Raw genomic sequence first — 19,557 nt, 5'->3', positions numbered from 1 at the left:
CTATTTTCCATCATCACAGATCAACATCTACCAAACCAACTCAAGCACCAATGCGCTGTTAACTTCTGGAGCTTGGATGTTAACCATAGATGTAAATTCAGGCTGTATGTCATCCGCTCAGTGTTTGTAAATAGGATTTGTTGCTGTTTCCTCTAACTTGAACATTTGGTGCTAAGTGTTGAAAATAAAACTGCACAAATTTCTTATCGGTCAGTTTATTTTTGATGCTCTTATGACCTTAGTCTACTGATATAGATTCTGAACGGATACTGGGCCAGATTAAGAAATCATAACAATAGCCCAGGCCAATGAAGAGACACACAGATATGTTCAATATTAGAAGGAAATACATGTGTATTTATACATACAGTAAGTTACTAAATACAATTTCCAGTTGCACACTGACTCACCTAATGATAAAGATGATGCAATGGGCTACTCGCGGTGATAGCCGATGCACTCGTCGTCATGGCAATAGCCTATCCCAAGATGAGCTACTTTTTAAAACAGTGCAGCTGTTCACAAAAAATTGGGAGTTTATTATTTATTTATATTGGTTTTACAGGCTGATTAGTCTTCTTTCAGGTGTATGCATTTGCTTTACAAACTGTACGTTTTTCCCGCGATATTATTTTTTAATCTACAAAGGCAAACCTACAGCAGCAACCTACCATAGAAATATAATCCATAGATGGCTGTTCCCATTCAAATCAGGACTGGCAGCCATTGCTAGTACCCATTGCTAGTACTCATGAGTTTAACAGTCAAATTGCCAGGGTAAGAGACTCCAAAACTCTTCTATGGATTATATGTCTATGGCCACAACGAAACAAGCTGTAACCTATATTTGGTGCATATGCTGCCCAAATTGTGCCCTTCCGACTGTAGGCATACCAGTAGCTGCCCAAATAAAGGAAAAACTTGAGTAAATGAGGGATACAAAGTATATGTTATGGTGTGGGATGCATTTTCCTGGCATGGTTTAGGTCCACTTCTAGAATCTATGCCAAGGCACATTGAAGCTGTTCTGGCAGCTCGTGGTGGCCTAACACCCCTATAAAACACTATGTTGGTGTGGGCTCCTGTGCTGGATTAAAAAAAAAAATATATTACATTTTTTTTTATTTGTATTTGTTTTGCCTCTTGGGCCCAGCCGTCTCACACAATTGACCAGTTACCTTTTTTTTTTTAAATGCACGATAAATAAATGTATTAGTCAGTTACCCATGTGGGCCCCCTACCTCCTCCCCTCCCCTCATTTGTCGATTAGCAGAGCGGCAGCAGGCTGTCTACACTCCTTGAGAGCGGGCCCCTGAATCATCCCATGGTTGGCGGTTGCAGTAAAAAAAAAAGACTAAATATATAATTACATAGACTGTATAATATATACTGTATATATTTCCTTATTATTTTTGCTGCCTATTGGGTCCCCTACGGGCCTGGGTCCAGGGGCTTCAGCCCCAGTAAACCCCTGCATTAATCCTGCCCTGAATGGATATGCTGTTGTGTTTTGATATACAAATTAAACTTGGGACAGTTGTCATCGATAACAGCTATGGTTTGAGAATGTGGACACTGTTCATGCCAAGGGTTGGTTTCAGTCCTGGTCATGGCCTGGTTTGTTAACGTTACAACTATGAGAGAAGACTATAGCGCTCAATAAACACTCAACTATAGAGTTCATAATAGCAGTTCATAAAGGGTTCATTCATCATACAAAACTTTATTAACACTTCTTGAACAGTTGCTTTTGAGCAGTTTAACATAAACAGATATCAGGCATTGCATAATTGTGACTTCAGTGAATGTCATTACAAACAAAGGGTTAACATCTACTTGTATTTTGCGACAGGATTTCTAGAAGCTTCTCTTATATTAATTAGCTTTAAAATATACTATGTACAAAAGTCTACAACATAGATCAAAACTCTGGGGTGATAATGTTGAGGACTAGTGAGTGTGGTTGGGTGTGTGTGTGTGTCAGCGAGAGTGGGAGGGCCTGAAAGGGGCAGTTTATTTCCAGACTTTGACAATGCCGTCTCTGGACGAAGTGACGATGAAGCCCTGTGTGGTCTGGAAAGTGGCGATGTCAGTGATGATGTCATGGTGGCCCACGGGGAGGGACTCTGGGCCCCTGCGGGGGGCGTCCTCTGTGGCTCCACTCTTCTGTTTGCTGTGGATCTCCTGACAGGACAGGGAAAGTAGGTCAATCTCTACCTGTCTTGTGGTTTCTTATTCATTCATGTTTATAACGCTGCACATAAATTGCTCTCCCGGGGACAGAAATGATGTATTGAACACCTCATTGTAGGACCAGGTGCTTAGAGGAATACACTGAATACACCCCGCCACCGTCCTATCAGGGCATACCTGTACAACCTCGGTGCCCTCGATGATCTTGCGGCTGTAGAGGACTGAGGGACAGTGCAGCGGTTCATTAGCTCCACCTGCCACGATGTAAGACCTCTCTGGGTAAGCCAAGTCCCAGAACCTGGTAATAACACAGAACACAGTATAGAAATAAGACTTGACTGACAAAACAAACAAGCTAACACCATCCAACACACTTCTTGGCTAAGCCAAATTGTCAAACACAAACTTAAATGTCATCCGGCAAACATACATGGTCAGAACTGGGTTAAATATATCAGAAGGATGGTTAGTCCAGTGGAGAGTATAGCAAACATACATGGTCAGAACTGGGTTAAATATATCAGAAGGATGGTTAGTCCAGTGGAGAGTATAGCAAACATACATGGTCAGAACTGGGTTAAATATATCAGAAGGATGGTTAGTCCAGTGGAGAGTATAGCAAACATACATGGTCAGAACTGGGTTAAATATATCAGAAGGATGGTTAGTCCAGTGGAGAGTATAGCAAACATACATGGTCAGAACTGGGTTAAATATATCAGAAGGATGGTTAGTCCAGTGGAGAGTATAGCAAACATACATGGTCAGAACTGGGTTAAATATATCAGAAGGACGGTTAGTCCAGTGGAGAGTATAGCAAACATACATGGTCAGAACTGGGTTAAATATATCAGAAGGACGGTTAGTCCAGTGGAGAGTATAGCAAACATACATGGTCAGAACTGGGTTAAATATATCAGAAGGACGGTTAGTCCAGTGGAGAGTATAGCAAACATACATGGTCAGAACTGGGTTAAATATATCAGAAGGATGGTTAGTCCAGTGGAGAGTATAGCAAACATACATGGTCAGAACTGGGTTAAATATATCAGAAGGATGGTTAGTCCAGTGGAGAGTATAGCAAACATACATGGTCAGAACTGGGTTAAATACACTGCTCAAAAAAATAAAGGGAACACTTAAACAACACAATGTAACTCCAAGTCAATCACACTTCTGTGAAATCAAACTGTCCACTTAGGAAGCAACACTGATTGACAATACATTTCACATGCTGTTGTGCAAATGGAATAGACAACAGATGGAAATTATAGGCAATTAGCAAGACACCCCCAATAAAGGAGTGGTTCTGCAGGTGGGGACCACAGACCACTTCTCAGTTCCTATGCTTCCTGGCTAATGTTTTGGTCACTTTTGAATGCTGGCGGTGCTTTCACTCTAGTGGTAGCATGAGACTGAGTCTACAACCCACACAAGTGGCTCAGGTAGTGCAGCTCATCCAGGATGGCCCATCAATGCGAGCTGTGGCAAGAAGGTTTGCTGTGTCTGTCAGCGTAGTGTCCAGAGCATGGAGGCGCTACCAGGAGACAGGCCAGTACATCAGGAGATGTGGAGGAGGCCGTAGGAGGGCAACAACCCAGCAGCAGGACCGCTACCTCCGCCTTTGTGCAAGGAGGAGCAGGAGAAGCACTGCCAGAGCCCTACAAAATGACCTCCAGCAGGCCATAAATGTGCATGTGTCTGCTCAAACGGTCAGAAACAGACTCCATGAGGGTGGTATGAGGGCCCGACGTCCACAGGTGGGGGTTGTGCTTACAGCCCAACACCGTGCAGGACGTTTGGCATTTGCCAGAGGACACCAAGATTGGCAAATTCGCCACTGGCGCCCTGTGCTCTTCACAGATGAAAGCAGGTTCACACTGAGCACGTGACAGACGTGACAGAGTCTGGAGACGCCGTGGAGAACGTTCTGCTGCCTGCAACATCCTCCAGCATGACCGGTTTGGCGGTGGGTCAGTCATGGTGTGGGGTGGCATTTCTTTGGGGGGGCCGCACAGCCCTCCATGTGCTCGCCAGAGGTAGCCTGACTGCCATTAGGTACCGATATGAGATCCTCAGACCCCTTGTGAGACCATATGCTGGTGCGGTTGGCCCTGGGTTCCTCCTAATGCAAGACAATGCTAGACCTCATGTGGCTGGAGTGTGTCAGCAGTTCCTGCAAGAGGAAGGCATTGATGCTATGGACTGGCCCGCCTGTTCCCCAGACCTGAATCCAATTGAGCACATCTGGGACATCATGTCTCGCTCCATCCACCAACGCCACGTTGCACCACAGACTGTCCAGGAGTTGGCGGATGCTTTAGTCCAGGTCTGGGAGGAGATCCCTCAGGAGACCATCCGCCACCTCATCAGGAGCATGCCCAGGCGTTGTAGGGAGGTCATACAGGCACGTGGAGGCCACACACACTACTGAGCCTCATTTTGACTTGTTTTAAGGACATTACATCAAAGTTGGATCAGCCTGTAGTGTGGTTTTCCACTTTCATTTTGAGTGTGACTCCAAATCCAGACCTCCATGGGTTGATAAATTGGATTTCCATTGATTATTTGTGTGATTTTGTTGTCAGCACATTCAACTATGTAAAGAAAAAAGTATTTAATAAGATTATTTCTTTCATTCAGATCTAGGATGTGTTGTTTAAGTGTTCCCTTTATTTTTTTGAGCAGTATATATCAGAAGGACGGTTAGTCCAGTGGAGCGTATAGCAAACATACATGGTCAGAACTGGGTTAAATATATCAGAAGGATGGTTAGTCCAGTGGAGAGTATAGCAAACATACATGGTCAGAACTGGGTTAAATATATCAGAAGGATGGTTAGTCCAGTGGAGCGTATAGCAAACATACATGGTCAGAACTGGGTTAAATATATCAGAAGGATGGTTAGTCCAGTGGAGAGTATAGCAAACATACATGGTCAGAACTGGGTTAAATATATCAGAAGGATGGTTAGTCCAGTGGAGAGTATAGCAAACATACATGGTCAGAACTGGGTTAAATATATCAGAAGGATGGTTAGTCCAGTGGAGAGTATAGCAAACATACATGGTCAGAACTGGGTTAAATATATCAGAAGGATGGTTAGTCCAGTGGAGAGTATAGCAAACATACATGGTCAGAACTGGGTTAAATATATCAGAAGGATGGTTAGTCCAGTGGAGAGTATAGCAAACATACATGGTCAGAACTGGGTTAAATATATCAGAAGGATGGTTAGTCCAGTGGAGAGTATAGCAAACATACATGGTCAGAACTGGGTTAAATATATCAGAAGGATGGTTAGTCCAGTGGAGAGTATAGCAAACATACATGGTCAGAACTGGGTTAAATATATCAGAAGGATGGTTAGTCCAGTGGAGAGTATAGCAAACATACATGGTCAGAACTGGGTTAAATATATCAGAAGGATGGTTAGTCCAGTGGAGAGTATAGCAAACATGTATGGTCAGAACTGGGTTAAATATATCAGAAGGATGGTTAGTCCAGTGGAGAGTATAGCAAACATGTATGGTCAGAACTGGGTTAAATATATCAGAAGGATGGTTAGTCCAGTGGAGAGTATAGCAAACATACATGGTCAGAACTGGGTTAAATATATCAGAAGGACGGTTAGTCCAGTGGAGAGTATAGCAAACATACATGGTCAGAACTGGGTTAAATATATCAGAAGGACGGTTAGTCCAGTGGAGAGTATAGCAAACATACATGGTCAGAACTGGGTTAAATATATCAGAAGGATGGTTAGTCCAGTGGAGAGTATAGCAAACATACATGGTCAGAACTGGGTTAAATATATCAGAAGGATGGTTAGTCCAGTGGAGAGTATAGCAAACATACCTGGTCAGAACTGGGTTAAATATATCAGAAGGATGGTTAGTCCAGTGGAGAGTATAGCAAACATACATGGTCAGAACTGGGTTAAATATATCAGAAGGATGGTTAGTCCAGTGGAGAGTATAGCAAACATACATGGTCAGAACTGGGTTAAATATATCAGAAGGATGGTTAGTCCAGTGGAGAGTATAGCAAACATACATGGTCAGAACTGGGTTAAATATATCAGAAGGATGGTTAGTCCAGTGGAGAGTATAGCAAACATACATGGTCAGAACTGGGTTAAATATATCAGAAGGATGGTTAGTCCAGTGGAGAGTATAGCAAACATACATGGTCAGAACTGGGTTAAATATATCAGAAGGATGGTTAGTCCAGTGGAGAGTATAGCAAACATACATGGTCAGAACTGGGTTAAATATATCAGAAGGATGGTTAGTCCAGTGGAGAGTATAGCAAACATACATGGTCAGAACTGGGTTAAATATATCAGAAGGATGGTTAGTCCAGTGGAGAGTATAGCAAACATACATGGTCAGAACTGGGTTAAATATATCAGAAGGACGGTTAGTCCAGTGGAGAGTATAGCAAACATGTATGGTCAGAACTGGGTTAAATATATCAGAAGGATGGTTAGTCCAGTGGAGAGTATAGCAAACATGTATGGTCAGAACTGGGTTAAATATATCAGAAGGATGGTTAGTCCAGTGGAGAGTATAGCAAACATACATGGTCAGAACTGGGTTAAATATATCAGAAGGATGGTTAGTCCAGTGGAGAGTATAGCAAACATACATGGTCAGAACTGGGTTAAATATATCAGAAGGACGGTTAGTCCAGTGGAGAGTATAGCAAACATACATGGTCAGAACTGGGTTAAATATATCAGAAGGATGGTTAGTCCAGTGGAGAGTATAGCAAACATACATGGTCAGAACTGGGTTAAATATATCAGAAGGATGGTTAGTCCAGTGGAGCGTATAGCAAACATACATGGTCAGAACTGGGTTAAATATATCAGAAGGATGGTTAGTCCAGTGGAGAGTATAGCAAACATACATGGTCAGAACTGGGTTAAATATATCAGAAGGATGGTTAGTCCAGTGGAGAGTATAGCAAACATACATGGTCAGAACTGGGTTAAATATATCAGAAGGATGGTTAGTCCAGTGGAGAGTATAGCAAACATACATGGTCAGAACTGGGTTAAATATATCAGAAGGATGGTTAGTCCAGTGGAGAGTATAGCAAACATACATGGTCAGAACTGGGTTAAATATATCAGAAGGATGGTTAGTCCAGTGGAGAGTATAGCAAACATACATGGTCAGAACTGGGTTAAATATATCAGAAGGATGGTTAGTCCAGTGGAGAGTATAGCAAACATACATGGTCAGAACTGGGTTAAATATATCAGAAGGATGGTTAGTCCAGTGGAGAGTATAGCAAACATACCTGATTCTCATGTCGGAGCCAGCTGTGAGGAGGAGGGGGTTCCCGTCTGCAGGGCTGCAGTAGATCCCATGGACACTGTGGGGGGACGGCTGCATCTCTGAGAGAGGGGGAGCAGAGCTGGCCCACAGCGTGAACTTCCTGTCCCCCGTCTCCATGTCCCACATGGACACCTCATTGTTGCCCTGGACCGCTACACAAGAGCAACAAAACACACAAATAATAGTTTGAATTGCCCCTCAAAGAAAGGTTTCGTTAATAAAGATAAAAAATGGGATGACATCGAGTCTCACCAGCAATGACGGAGGATTGGTAGAGCGGGTGCATGAGCAGCCGTCTGATTCGTGCTCGGGCAGGGTGGGAGTGGTTTGAGATGGGGAGCTGGAACCGCATGTCCCAGCATGCCATAGTGCCGTTGCTTGTACCTGTGTGTGGACGAATCAGAATAGGATACAGTGGACTCCTGATAAGTGCATGTCAGATAAGTCACAACTCTAAGTTTTCAATGCTGTTTTCAGACTAAATTAATTTACATTTTTCATACACACAACATGCACCACACAACCCACATCCACCCACGTGCTCACACCAACACCCACGTACCCAGGCAGAGCCAGCACTGGTGCATGTCCACGGTGAAGGAGGTGATGAGGCCCAGGCGGAGGTCGTGGCGGAGGGTCCAGGCGTTGGAGTTGGAGCGCAGGTCCCAGCCCACCAGGGAGCCGTTCACCGTGGCGTAGGCCAGCACAGACTGGGCTCCAGAATTAAAATGGTGGATGTCCACCACGCAGCCGTCATCCTTCTGGTCCAGGAACCTGAGAGGACAGTCGATATAACAGTTAAATGTGGAGTAACTCATTATTACATTGTGGCATCAAAATGATACTGCAGTATCTACTGTATGATCACTACATGATAGTGCAAGTCCATTGGTGGTGGATGAGGTGAGTTTCCCCCTACTATGTAAAGTGCTTTGTGTACCTCAGTTGGTAGAAAAGCGTTATATAAATCCAATAAATAATTATAATATCAACTACAGTAAATAAAACCAACTTCCTGCTCGATCAACCCATGATGGATAGTACATACCTGGTCTGAAAGGGGTTCACTTTGGGTGATTTGGGGGGCTTGTTGGCCTCGATGGCCAGGAGCTGGATGGAACCGTTGTCTGAGGCAGCAGCCAGGTAGTGTGACCCCTGACAGAAGGTCAACGTCTTCACGTGGCCCCCGATGCGGGAGTACGTCAGCACTGACCTGTAAGACAGCATCAAAACATTCACACAGGTTGGATTGAGGCCTGTTGTTCATTCGTTTTTCCATCAACGTTTTGGTCATTTATAGCAGACGCTCTTATCCAGAGTGACGCTCTTATCCAGAGTGACGCTCTTATCCAGAGTGACGCTCTTATCCAGAGTGACGCTCTTATCCAGAGTGACGCTCTTATCCAGAGTGACGCTCTTATCCAGAGTGACGCTCTTATCCAGAGAGACGCTCTTATCCAGACTGACGCTCTTATCCAAGTGCATTCCAAGGAAATCTAAGATGGTCAACACAGGTAGAGCACATCTGTGAAAAGGCGAGCTGATGTCTGTTCCTCCTCCGATGCCTTAATACACTTCCATATACAGTGCCTTCAGAAAGTACTCACACCCCTTGACTTTTTTCACATTTTGTTGTGATACAGCCTGAATTTAAAATGTATTAAATTAAGATTTTGTGTCCAACACACACTACCCCATAATGTCATAGTGGAATTCTGTTTTTAGAATTTTGTTTTAATGAATTCTAAATGAAAAGCTGAAATGTCTTGAGTGCTGAGGAGTATTTCTGTCTGTAATAAATCCCTTTTGTGGGGAAAAACTCATTCCGTTTGGCAGGGCCTGGCTCCCAAGTAGGTGGGCCTATCCCCTCCCAGGCCCACTCATGGCTCCGCCCCTGCCCAGTCATGTGAAATCCATAGATTAGGGCCTAATGGATTTATTTCAATTGACTGTAACTTAGTAAAATCTTAGAAATTGTTGCATGTTCTGTTTACATTTTTGTTCAAAATAAATGAGATATTTCTGTATTCCATTGTCAATAAATTGGCAAAAATCTCTAAAAACATGTTTTCACTTTGTCATTATGATGTATTAATCTTTTTATTTTATTTTTATTATTATAAAAAATTTTATTCAAAAAATGTTTAACTTTTATTTAACTAGGCAAGTCAGTTAAGAACAAATTCTTATTTTCAATGACGGCCTAGGAACAGTGGGTTTAACTGCCTTGTTCAGGGGCAGAACGACAGATTTGTTCCTTGTCAGCTCAGGGATTCGATCTTGCAACCTTTCGGTTACTAGTCCAACTCTCTAACCACAAGGCTACCTGCCGCCCCAATATTGTTAATATATTTTTAATTCAGGCTGTAACACATCAAAATGTGGACTAAGACAAGGGGTATGAATACTTTCTGAAGGCACTGTACCTAAAGAGGACCTGGTAACGGTTTTCACCACCTATATCCTGGTAATGGTATTCCCCTCCTGCTCAGATAAACTAGGGTAAGTGTACCTATTAAGCCCACCAAAATCTAAGTTTAGACATTTCTAACATATACTGCCCTAATATTTATACAAAAATTGGAGATAACATGAAAGATTCATCTCTCATGTGAAGTTTTATAACTTGACTTACATTTTATTATAATACATACAAATATTTATAAAATATGTGCAAATTCTGGAGTGGGCTTAATGGGTATCAAGTGTACCCTTTAAGCCATGGGTGTTCTAAATAAACCCACCTCTTAAATAATATATTTTAATATTTTAATATAATTTAATTCAAATACTTATTTCCCTCATTAAAATGCAAATCATTTTATAACATTTTTGACGTGTTTTTCTAGATTGTTTTGTTGTTATTCTGTCTCTCACTGTTCAAATAAACCTACCATTAAAATGATAGACTGATCATTTCTTTGTCAGTGGGCAAACGTACAAAATCAGTAGGGGATCAAACACTTTTTTCCCTCACTGTACTCCAGAATATTATGAAGAGTGATCAGATGAATTGCAATTAATTGCAAAGTCCCTCTTTGCCATGTAAATGAACTGACCCCCCAAAAAACATTTCCACATCGATATTTTGGGTCCATGGCCAGGAAACTCCCCATACCTTAATTCCATTGAGAACTTGTGGTCAAACCTCAAGAGGCGGATGGACAAACAAAAACCCACAATTTCTGACAAACTCCAAGCATTGATTATGCAACAATGGGCTGCCATCAGTCAAGATGTGGCCCAGAAGTTAATTGACAGCATGCCTAAGGCTTCCACTAGATGTCAACAGTCTTTAGAAAGTTGTTTGAGGCGTCTATGATGAACAGAGACCGAATGAGAAGGCTGGGAAGTTGGTAACCCAGGGAAGGATGTCAGTTCATTGGCGCGCATTCACGCGAAAGGTAGCTCTGTTCCAAAACATTTTTCAAGACAATGCATGAGTCCGGTTGGAATAGTACTGAATTTTCACGTTATAAAGGCCCTAAAGATTGATGCTATACAACGTTTGACATGTTTGAACGAACGTAAATAGATTTTTTTTAACTTTTCGTCGTGACATTTTCCTCACGCGTCCTACATTTTGAGTAACAACTTACTGAACGCGCAAACAACATGGAGTTATTTGGACATAAATTATGAACTTTATCGAACAAAACAACATTTGTTGTGGACCTGGGATTCCTGGAAGTGCCTTCTGATGAAGATTAAAATCGGACAATGTGGTTGGATTAATGAGATGTTCATCTTTCAAATGGTGTAAAATAGTTGATTGTTTGAGAAATTGAATTTATTAGATTTTTGCTGTTTTGAATTTTGCGCCATGCTATCTTGTCAAGCAACCCCGTTACCGGGATGAGAACGGGAAGGGGTCCCATAGAGGTTAACTGGTTGGTTATTGGTTACTACTTGGTTAACTGGTTCCAGCTTTAGCTAAACTGGAGCTGATCCACTGCAGGACTGAGCGTTTCGGTTGCAGCGTCATCCCAACCACGCTTTGCCTGCTGAACATTATTTTTTACTTCCTTTTACTGCCCTCACAATTCAGCATGTTGCTGCCACTTGTACTGTCTCATTCAACAAAAAAAGGGGAAGAAACCACAACTACTTGTTTAACTGGTTGGTTGTTGTGTACTACTTGTTTAACTGGTTGGTTGTTGTGTACTACTTGTTTAACTGGTTGGTTGTTGTGTACTACTTGTTTAACTGGTTGGTTGTTGTGTACTACTTGTTTAACTGGTTGGTTGTTGTGTACTACTTGTTTAACTGGTTGGTTGTTGTGTACTACTTGTTTAACTGGTTGGTTGTTGGTTACTACTTGGTTAACTGGTTACTACATTGGTTAACTGGTTACTACTCGGTTACTACTTGGTTAACTGGTTGGTTATTGGTCACTACTTGGTTAACTGGTTGGTTGTTGGTTACTACTTGGTTAACTGGTTGGTTGTTGGTTACTACTTGGTTAACTGGTTAATACTTGGTTAACTGTTTGATTGTTGGTTACCACTTGGTTAACTGTTTGATTGTTGGTTACCACTTGGTTAACTGGTTGGGTATTGGTTACTATTTGGTTGGCGTACCTGGTGGTGGTGGTTTTTCCCTCCATCTTCTGGCTGTCCCAGACCTTGACGGTGCCATCGTTGGAGGCCGTGGCGAAGATGGAGTGCTCGTCTGACACACGGATACGGTTGACAGCAGACTTGTGCTCATGGAGGTGGGCCACTAGAAGACCCTTAGGGTGCCACCCTGCAGAACAAAACCACAACACAATGTGGATGTGGAGGGGCCCTGACTAACCCTACTGCTTGTTGACATTTCTGCTGTGCTTAGTCCAAATTGGCAAGAAACACACCTCTAGTGGGATATTCAATAATATAATGACCAAAAAATAATCCCTTGTGGAGTCATTATGGAATAACCTTTGTTGTCCCCGTGGCACTACTTTACCTGGCGGAGGCGGACGGCTCTCCCATTCAGCGCTCTCCATCATCTGCTTGGCCATGCGCTCTGCGCTGCACTGCTCCCTCTTCTGCTGCACCAGATGTTGAAGCTCCGCCTTGCACGTGTTGAGACGACGCTGGTAGGTGGAGACTGCGCCTGCAGACTGCCCCACAGGGACACCAGGGGAGGCTGTGGTCTTCCTGGTCTGAGTCCCTGCCCCTTCAGGCACCTGGTGGAGTACAGAGATAGAAGGTAGACTACCAGACTGGACCAGGCTATAAAATAAATCAATTAGTATATCAATCAATCATTCAACCCTCGCCCCCCCCCCCTTATTCTTAGCAGACATCATAGGTTAACCCGTTATGTACCGTGGGGGGCTGTGGTGCCGTAGCCGCTGACTCCTGAGAGCCAAACATGCTCTTCCACTCTTCATTCATGTTGGAGTCCTGTTTGGTGTGTTTCCGGGCTGAAGAGAGAAAGAGAAACAGAAAAAGCTAAGAAACACCAGTTAAGAAGCATTCAGCACTGGAGGTCAAAAGCTTGACTGATGGATTGAATAGCCATTAAGTTGAAGGGGGCTCCCTATTTTCAGCTATTCCAATAAGCCATGGAGAAGGCACTACGGCTTCAAATATCTAATGAAAATACTAACGGGAGACGGCAGGCGTTAAAAGGAGTTGAAGGCCAATGCAGATACAACAGGTTTTAAGACCACCAGACTACATGAAGCAGTTGGGAGATGGGAGAGATGCTAATCACAGGACATGTTAGAGTGAGTAGTTAAATTAGTCACCAGCAGCAGTCCAACACTCCAAAAGGACAGTTCCATGCGATTGAAACATACCAGCTGCAACACACAGTCACTTTTAGCCCACGGTAAATTGTGTCAGACAAGCTACTAACAGTGCCTATGAAAAAAACACTCCAAAACGCCAAACAGGTTAGATGTTAATATACTGTATCTGTTATCCTATAGCGTAGATACACAACACAATCTTTCAGTGTGTCCTTGAATAAATACTTTCTATTGAATACCATGGAGTCTAGACCCATATGGGATTTAACTGGTATAGTGTTACTTAGACTAAGGGCCTTAGATCCATTGTTTACACTACTGCCAGAGAGCACACACGTCTTTTTAACAAAACGTGATGCCCCTAGGGGGAGTCTGCCTGGTATGTTAACAAAACTCAAGGCCAGTCGGACATTTTATTTGACTACAGGGAAAAGGAGATGTATGTGTGCTGCTGCAGGAATAGCCAAATAAAGGTTTGACTGAACTGAACACTAACATGTACTGCTCTGTCGTGTGTAGACAGCCACAGAGGTAATGAGAAAATGTGAAAACTCTGCTTGTCCTGATGCAGTTTAACCCATCTAGTGAATTAAATGTAATGAGGCGATGTGGGTAATCTGGGGGATATTATGTCTGGATGGGATTATTTGTTATGCACATCATTACAGGCTAAACCACACCAGCACTATACCAGATGCTGTGGCGATGAAGTCTGCAAACAGATAAATGACATTGATATCAAACATGGGTCATTGATATCAAACATGGTGAAAATATATAAACTATAATATCAACCTATCCAATCTTTTCAGTGTCTACACACAAATGTTTTAAGGCTAAGGGTCAACTTGGCTGTGTTTACACAGGCAGCCCATTTCCAATTTTTTTTCTTCAATAATTGGGCAAAAGATCAGAATTGGGCTGTCTGTGTAAATGCAGCCTTTGGGTTTGTGTACCCCTCTCTGCTATTACAGGGGTGTACTTTGACCACCAGGTGTCAGTGGCGTCCCTACCTCTCTTGTCCTCGGCCTCCTGTTTAGGTTTGACCAGGTCCACCTGGCGTCCCATGATGCCCAGCGTGGCCAGGTCAATGACCCCGCTCTGGACTGCCTCCCCCAGGTGGCTCTGGTCTCCCATGTTGGCCTTGGCCTTGTTGGACTTGAGCATGAAGTCCTTCAGTGCTAGCAGCTTGTCTTCTTCAGCCTCCGTCATCCCCTAGAATAAACAATTATCACTATCGTTGTGATCATCATCATCATCATCATCATAACAATAATGGTCAAACGTTGTGCATTATATGGAAACAATACATTTCCCATCCATGTAATGTCGAGACATCACCCCCACCCTCTGACCTGAGAGAGCAGTTTCTTAAGCAGCTGGGCGATGGCGGGGTCCTCCGGAATGGGGCATTCTGGGAGTGAGCCGCTGCGCTTCTTCTGCCGCAGCAGCAGGTGGCGGAAGAGGCTGGCGATGTCTTTGGAGCGCAGGGAGTAGTCGAAGATGGAGCGGCTCACTGGCTCCTTCAGCACACTCAGCAGTACTATCTCTTTATCAATCTGAGAGGAAACACAGCCTCATTTAACATAGCACAGTACAGCATACCATAGCATATCACACCATCATAACATAGCACAGTACACCATAACCTAGCACACCATAACATAGCACAGCAGACCATAACCTAGCACCTCATAACATAGCGAAGTACAGCACACCATAACATAGCATAGCACACCATAACATAGCACAGCAGACTATAACCTAGCATAGCACACTATAACATAGCACAGTACAGCACACCATAACACCTCATAACATAGCGAAGTACAGCACGCCATAACATAGAACAGTACACCATAACATAGCATAGCACACCATAACATAGCACAGCAGACTATAACCTAGCATAGCACAGCACACCATAACATAGCACAGCAGACTATAACCTAGCATAGCACAGCACACCATAACATAGCACAGTACAGCACACCATAACACCTCATAACATAGCGAAGTACAGCACGCCATAGCATAGCACAGTTCACCATAACATAGCGTAGCACAGTACAGCACACCATAACCTAGCATAGCAAAGTACAGCACACCATAGAATGGCACCACATAACATAATTTAATAAGAGTCTGGGAGATTCTTTCAATGTGTTACATGTGAAGATGGTAAGTGAGTGTGTGTGGAAGTCTTACCTGTATGATGGGCTGGGTGATGAAGGGGTTGAGGTGAGGCATCAGTTTGCAGTAGACGTCTGCTATGTTGAGATGCTGGGCCACCACGGTGATGAAGCCCACCGCCCCGTAGCGGATCCATAGGTTGGGGTGGCACAGGAATGGGGCTTTCAAAATAAGGGGGAAAAGTTCATCACAAAAAGTGCCTTTTTTACATAGTATAGTAACAACACTATCCTTCCCCTGGCGTCTCTAAGCTCCTCTCTACCCCATCTCACCGATATCACTGACAAACTCGTAGATGTGTGGTTTCTGCAGCAGGCCCAGCTGGCACATGCAGGTGAGAGAGTTGAGGGCCTTGTAGATGACAAACTCCTCCGCGTCACTCAGACCCTGCTGCAGGAGGGGCTTCAGGATGGATGAGCTCTGCCAGCCCACGTACGCCGCCACACCTGGAGGAAATGGAGAGAGAGGGAGAGATGGAAAGAGAGGGAGAGATGGAAAGAGGGAGAGATGGAAAGAGGGAGAGAGAGAGAAATGGAGAGAGAGAGAGAGAGAGATGGAAAGAGAGAAAGAGAGAGAGATGGAAAGAGAGAGAAAGAGAGAGAGATGGAAAGAGAGAGAGATGGAAAGAGAGAGAGATGGAAAGAGAGAGAGAGAGAGATGGAAAGAGAGAGAGATGGAAAGAGAGAGAGAGAGAGAGATGGAAAGAGAAAGATGGAAAGGAGAGAGAGAGATGGAAAGAGGAGAGAGAGAGAGATGGAAAGAGGGAGAGATGGAAAGAGGGAGAGATGGAAAGAGGGAGAGAGAGAGAGAGATGGAAAGCGAGAAAGATGGAAAGCGAGAAAGAGAGAGATGGAAAGAGAGGGAGAGAGAGAGAGATGGAAAGCGAGAGATAGAAAGAGAGGGAGAGAGAGATGGAAAGAGAGGGAGAGAGAGAGAGATGGAAAGAGGGAGAGAGAGAGAGATGGAAAGAGGGAGAGAGAGAGAGATGGAAAGAGGGAGAGAGAGAGATGGAAAGAGGGAGAGAGAGAGATGGAAAGAGGGAGAGAGAGAGATGGAAAGAGGGAGATGGAAAGAGGGAGATGGAAAGAGGGAGAGAGAGAGATGGAAAGAGGGAGAGTGAGATGGAAAGAGAGGGAGAGAGAGAGATGAAAGAGGGAGAGTAAAAGAGAAAATTAAAAGACAGAGACCAAAAGGAAGGGGGGAGGAGGGAGAGGCAGGGAGCGAGTGGAAAGCGAAAGACGGGCCATTGAAGAGAAAATATATTCTAGGATCTCTGTATCTCAGAGACTTCCTGCGTGTACACATCCACCTTGGCCATTAGCATATTTCGAGTGACTAAGTGTGGGCACCGTGTCTGTGGCACAGTCCTGCCCCTTACCCACGATGCTGTCGAAGAAGGCTCCCCGAAGGTGCCAGTCATTCTTGTCATTCAGGAAAGTGATCATGTGGGACAGGAGCACGTCGTTGGCCTTCTGCCGGCCGAAGAACACACAGAGCCGCGTGATGCCGTTCTCCATCAAAGACTGCTTGACGATGTTCTCCGAGTCGCTCAGTAACGTAACCACCTTCTGCTGCACCATCTCATGAAGCGCCTGCAGCTCTGTCAGGAGGAACAGGAAGTCAGAACAGAATATAATTTTCCAAAGGGAGCGTCAGGTGCGGCATTCAGTATCCCTGTTTCGGGGATAAACCTCTACCTCCGGTCTGATATTTGAGAGCGAGGAGGCCTTAAAATTACCAGAGTCGTAGTTCTCGTTGGGGTGGAGGATCTCCTCTGTGTCCTCCCCATTCATGTCGTGCTCCATATTCAGGTTATTCTCCTGAACGAGCTCTAAAAAACGCAAAGCTGTCTCAGCCAGGTGGGCTATGTTCTCTGAGAAAAGGAGAGATGTCGAATGGATAGGTATTACAAACAACATAAATACTGTCAACCTTTGGACAAGTGTGTAATCATATTTAGAGCGACCCGTCATTGTCAACCCAACTGACCTGCGTATGCCAGCCTGACGATGGTGGCGTCGTCCTGCGCCAGGTGGGCGATGCCCGGCAGGATGTACTCTGGGTAGATGTTGACATCGTTACGGGGAACCTCCTTCACCAGTGCCAGCACCTTGGCTAGGGTGCGCACGGCCTGAGCCCTAACCCGTGGCGCCAGGTCGCTGCAGAAGTGCAGCAGGTATGGTGTGATGCGGTCCAGCAGCGTCTCCACCCTGAGGCGGCCCGCCAGGTGCAGCACCAGCTCCAGAGCCGCCAGCTTGGAGTCGCAGGAACGCAGCGTCTGGAGGCAGGAGGTGATGACAGACACCAACACCACCAGACCCTGCTCCTCCTTGGCCGACACCACACTCGACTCCTGGTCCCCCTTCTCAGGCTTCTCCGTCGACCCGCCTGGCCCTCCCCCACGGAGGTTATGGAGGATGTTATCCAGGTCCTTGCGGATGACCAGCACACGCTCGTCTGCCGACTGGAAGGTCTCCTTGGCAAACTGGGCCATGTAGGGCTGCAGAAAGGTGTAGAAGATGTCTGGGAAGGCGTTACCTCTCTGCTGCTTCAGGTACTCCTCCGCAGTCAGACGCTTCTCCGGCTCCCGCTGCACCATCTGGGCCACCTAGGAGGCGAAAAGAGGGTTTTGGTGGTTACCAGGAGACTGCGGTACACTTAAGAATTGGTGCTCAGGATGAATTTAGTATTTCACAAGAACATCTTCACGTCAAGATAAAACATATAGACTATTACTAGTTCTCTGATGTAATGGTCTTCTATTTTCATGAGAACATGCTCTGTCTGGAAGTGTCCTTTGCGATACGCCAGAAGTTGGGAGAGATCAAACAGTGGTACTCCCTCTGTGAAGAGTTCTGCGATCACACAACCTAAAATACACATGAAATAACAGCCAGGGAAGGGGAATGTACATTAGATGTTTAAACACTCTCAATGTCGATAATTCAACTACTAGTAAATTGGACGAGTCCATGGCATCCACTTATCTCTCTCTATTGCGCCTAAACATAAAAAATGTTTCAGCTATGAAAGTTACCTGCTGAGAAGATATCCATTGCCTGTTTGAGCTCTCCCCTGCTCCTCTGGCTGTTGCTGGTGAGGTCCACCAGAGGGGTATTCTGGTCGCTCTCTGTGGTGAACATACTCCCATCCACAAACCTCTCGGGCGCGATGTAACATGTCCTCCGTCGAGACGTGTCAAAGAAGTAATTAAAGTCAGCTGGGTTGTCCTCAGGCAGATAGGTGGGCTTGAAGCTGGCAAAGTCTGTGAGCAGCACCCAGTTCCAGCTGGTCACCATCACGTTTTCTGTCTTAATGTCACCGTGGCGCACGCCCGATTTGTGCGCCTGGTCTACGGCGGTGAGGATCTGGAAGGCTAGCCAGCGCTTCTCCACATTGTTGAGGAAGGGTCGCGTGCTGATGCGATCATACAAGTTGTCCCGGACGTACTGGCGGAAGAGAATGGCTGCTTTCTCAGTGAGGGAGGCCTTCTGGAAGGGCAGGCAGTTCTGGCACGAGTGTAGTCTGATCTTTAGCTCCTCCAGCTCCTGCTTGTAGCTGGTGAGAGGTAGAGATGGGTCCTGGATGGCAAACACCTTCACCACCACCAGGCCTTCCCTGTGCTTTGGCGCGGGCCACCTTAAAGAAGCGCGTGCTGCCCAGGCTCTTGTCGTACTCGTGATCATTGATGTCAGAGAAGTAGCTGTCGACAGATAGGATCTGGGCAGGAGCGATCCCTGCCAGCTGATTCCCCATGGTTCTGCTTCACTCTGACCAGGGTCCTGGGTTGACATAGACATGAACAATCAAACACTTGCCAAAAATAAGAAAAATTAAAACAGATTCAATGATCGTAAGAGTTTGTGAATGGCTCTCAGATCAGCCAATACAACCTAAAGTAATTTCCCACCTATTGCATAATTAAGCAATAAGGACCGAGGGGGTGTGGTATATGGCCAATATACCATGACAAAGGGCTGTTCTTATGCAAGACGCAAAGCAGAGGGCCTGGATACAGCCCGTAGCTGTGGTATATTGGTCATATTCACTATAATTTAGCCTAAACAACTACCTATTGCCCTA

The 19,557-nt window shown here is 44.8% G+C and overlaps 2 protein-coding genes across 2 annotated transcripts in view; one reads left to right on the top strand and one right to left on the bottom strand.

Annotated features, from left to right (window-relative positions):
- LOC106585541 (collagen alpha-6(VI) chain) overlaps positions 1-206 on the top strand; it is a 40,843-nt gene extending 40,637 nt beyond the window's left edge. Inside the window, exon 40 of the transcript XR_006764364.1 lies at positions 20-206. The gene's annotated coding sequence lies outside the window, so the exon portion shown is untranslated. The remainder of the gene's footprint in view (positions 1-19) is intronic.
- A 1,497-nt stretch (positions 207-1,703) lies between these two features.
- LOC106585470 (phosphoinositide 3-kinase regulatory subunit 4-like) lies at positions 1,704-19,253 on the bottom strand. The gene is given in 19 exon segments (XM_045712857.1): positions 1,704-2,184; positions 2,371-2,491; positions 7,504-7,693; positions 7,794-7,925; positions 8,104-8,315; positions 8,590-8,754; positions 12,122-12,287; positions 12,489-12,711; positions 12,854-12,951; positions 14,295-14,496; positions 14,637-14,840; positions 15,490-15,635; positions 15,747-15,920; positions 16,853-17,074; positions 17,213-17,347; positions 17,464-18,082; positions 18,211-18,344; positions 18,512-19,100; positions 19,102-19,253. Coding segments are annotated over 19 exon segments (4,032 nt in total). The 5' UTR covers positions 19,231-19,253; the 3' UTR covers positions 1,704-2,013.
- Positions 19,254-19,557: the final 304 nt, after the last annotated feature.

Source organism: Salmo salar, chromosome ssa02, assembly GCF_905237065.1.
Source record: "Salmo salar chromosome ssa02, Ssal_v3.1, whole genome shotgun sequence".
Taxonomy (NCBI): Eukaryota; Metazoa; Chordata; class Actinopteri; order Salmoniformes; family Salmonidae; genus Salmo; species Salmo salar.
Note: the sequence above shows the minus strand (reverse complement) of the source record. Positions and strands in the feature narration are given on the sequence as shown.